This window comes from Dipodomys ordii, unplaced genomic scaffold, assembly GCF_000151885.1.
Source record: "Dipodomys ordii isolate 6190 unplaced genomic scaffold, Dord_2.0 Scaffold138, whole genome shotgun sequence".
NCBI lineage: Eukaryota > Metazoa > Chordata > Mammalia > Rodentia > Heteromyidae > Dipodomys > Dipodomys ordii.
Window position 1 is genome coordinate 1,382,445 of NW_012267354.1, and position 1,293 is coordinate 1,383,737.

General features: G+C 57.3%; 1 protein-coding gene across 1 annotated transcript in view; it reads right to left on the bottom strand.

Moving 5' to 3' along the window:
• Positions 1–1,293, bottom strand: part of LOC105996880 (putative olfactory receptor 2I1) — a 13,621-nt gene that overhangs the window by 7,812 nt on the left and 4,516 nt on the right. Inside the window, exon 3 of the mRNA XM_013031120.1 lies at positions 865–1,293. Coding sequence (XP_012886574.1) covers positions 865–1,293 — 429 coding nt within the window. The remainder of the gene's footprint in view (positions 1–864) is intronic.

Here is a 1,293-nt window from a genome sequence, read left to right on the forward strand (position 1 = left end):
TCCCCCTCCCCCTCCTCCTCCTCCTCCTCCTCCCTCATCATCACTGGGGCTTGAACTTTGGGTCTGGGTGCTATCCCTGAGCTCTTTTGCTCAAAACTAGCTCTCTACCACTTTTAGTCACAGCTCCATATCCAGTTTTCTGGTGGTTACTTGGAGATAAGAGTCTCACAGACTTTCTTGCCCTGGCTGGCTTTGTACTGTGATCCTCAGGATCTCAGCCTCCTGAGAAGCTAGGATTATAGGAGTGAACCACCAGCACCGGGCTTCCTTTGCTTGTTTTAAACTTGTTCAAGGTCCACACTCTCAACTCTATCCAGAACAATATATGGGCCAAATGCTCTGTGGTGGGCGCTGGTCACCTGACTAGGTCTGTGTTAGGTTAGATTGGATTTCTGAGAGGCCCTGACTCCTTTTTCTGGATGGGACCTTCTGCAGAGTAAGGCCTGTTAATTTGAGGGAGCTCTGATGACAGAGACTGTGGAATTTTCCGTGGACTTCCAGCAGACCAAGGGAAAGCTCTCTTTGTACATCACCTTACCTGAATGCGGAGCTTGGAGGAGATGGCTATAATATCTCCTGAGGAGTAGGAAACCCCTCCCCCCACTATGCTTTCTGCCCTCATTATTTTAGGAGAAAGTGGGAATCCCTTTTGTGAGTGTGTGTGTGTGTGTGTGTGTGTGTGTGATTTGCTCGCAAGCATCCGAGCCCTTCCTGAGAGGGAAGGGTCTCCCTTTACGAACCCCACGATTCCCTGAGCACAGCTGTTGCAGATTCTCATGCAATCGCGAACAGCCTTGACGACTAAGCTGACTGATTCTCCACGTTGGGTCTCTAACCTTTTCCCCCGGTGCCCAACGCTCTCACTGTCCGGCCCGGCCCCTCCCCAGACTCCCCAGCAGCCTCCTCGCGGCCCCCTTCACCTCCTTATTCCTGAGGGTGTAGATGAGCGGGTTGAGGGCAGGGGTGACCACGGTGTAGAAGAGCGAGACGAACTTGCCCCGGCCCTGCCGGTAGCTGTGCGCGGGCTGCAGGTAGGTGTAGATGGCGGAACCGTAGAAGAGGCAGACGGCGGTCAGGTGGGAGCCGCACGTGCCCGCGGCTCTGCTCCGGCCCCCGCCGGACCGCATGCCCCAGATGGCGCGGCCCACGGCGCCGTAGGAGGCCAGGATGACGGTGGACGGCACCAGCAGGATGACCACGCGGGCGGCGAACATCTGGCGCTCGACGGCGCGGCCGCCGTCCCCGCAGGCCAGCTGGAGCAGCGCGGGCAGCTCGCAGATGAAGTGGTCCAGC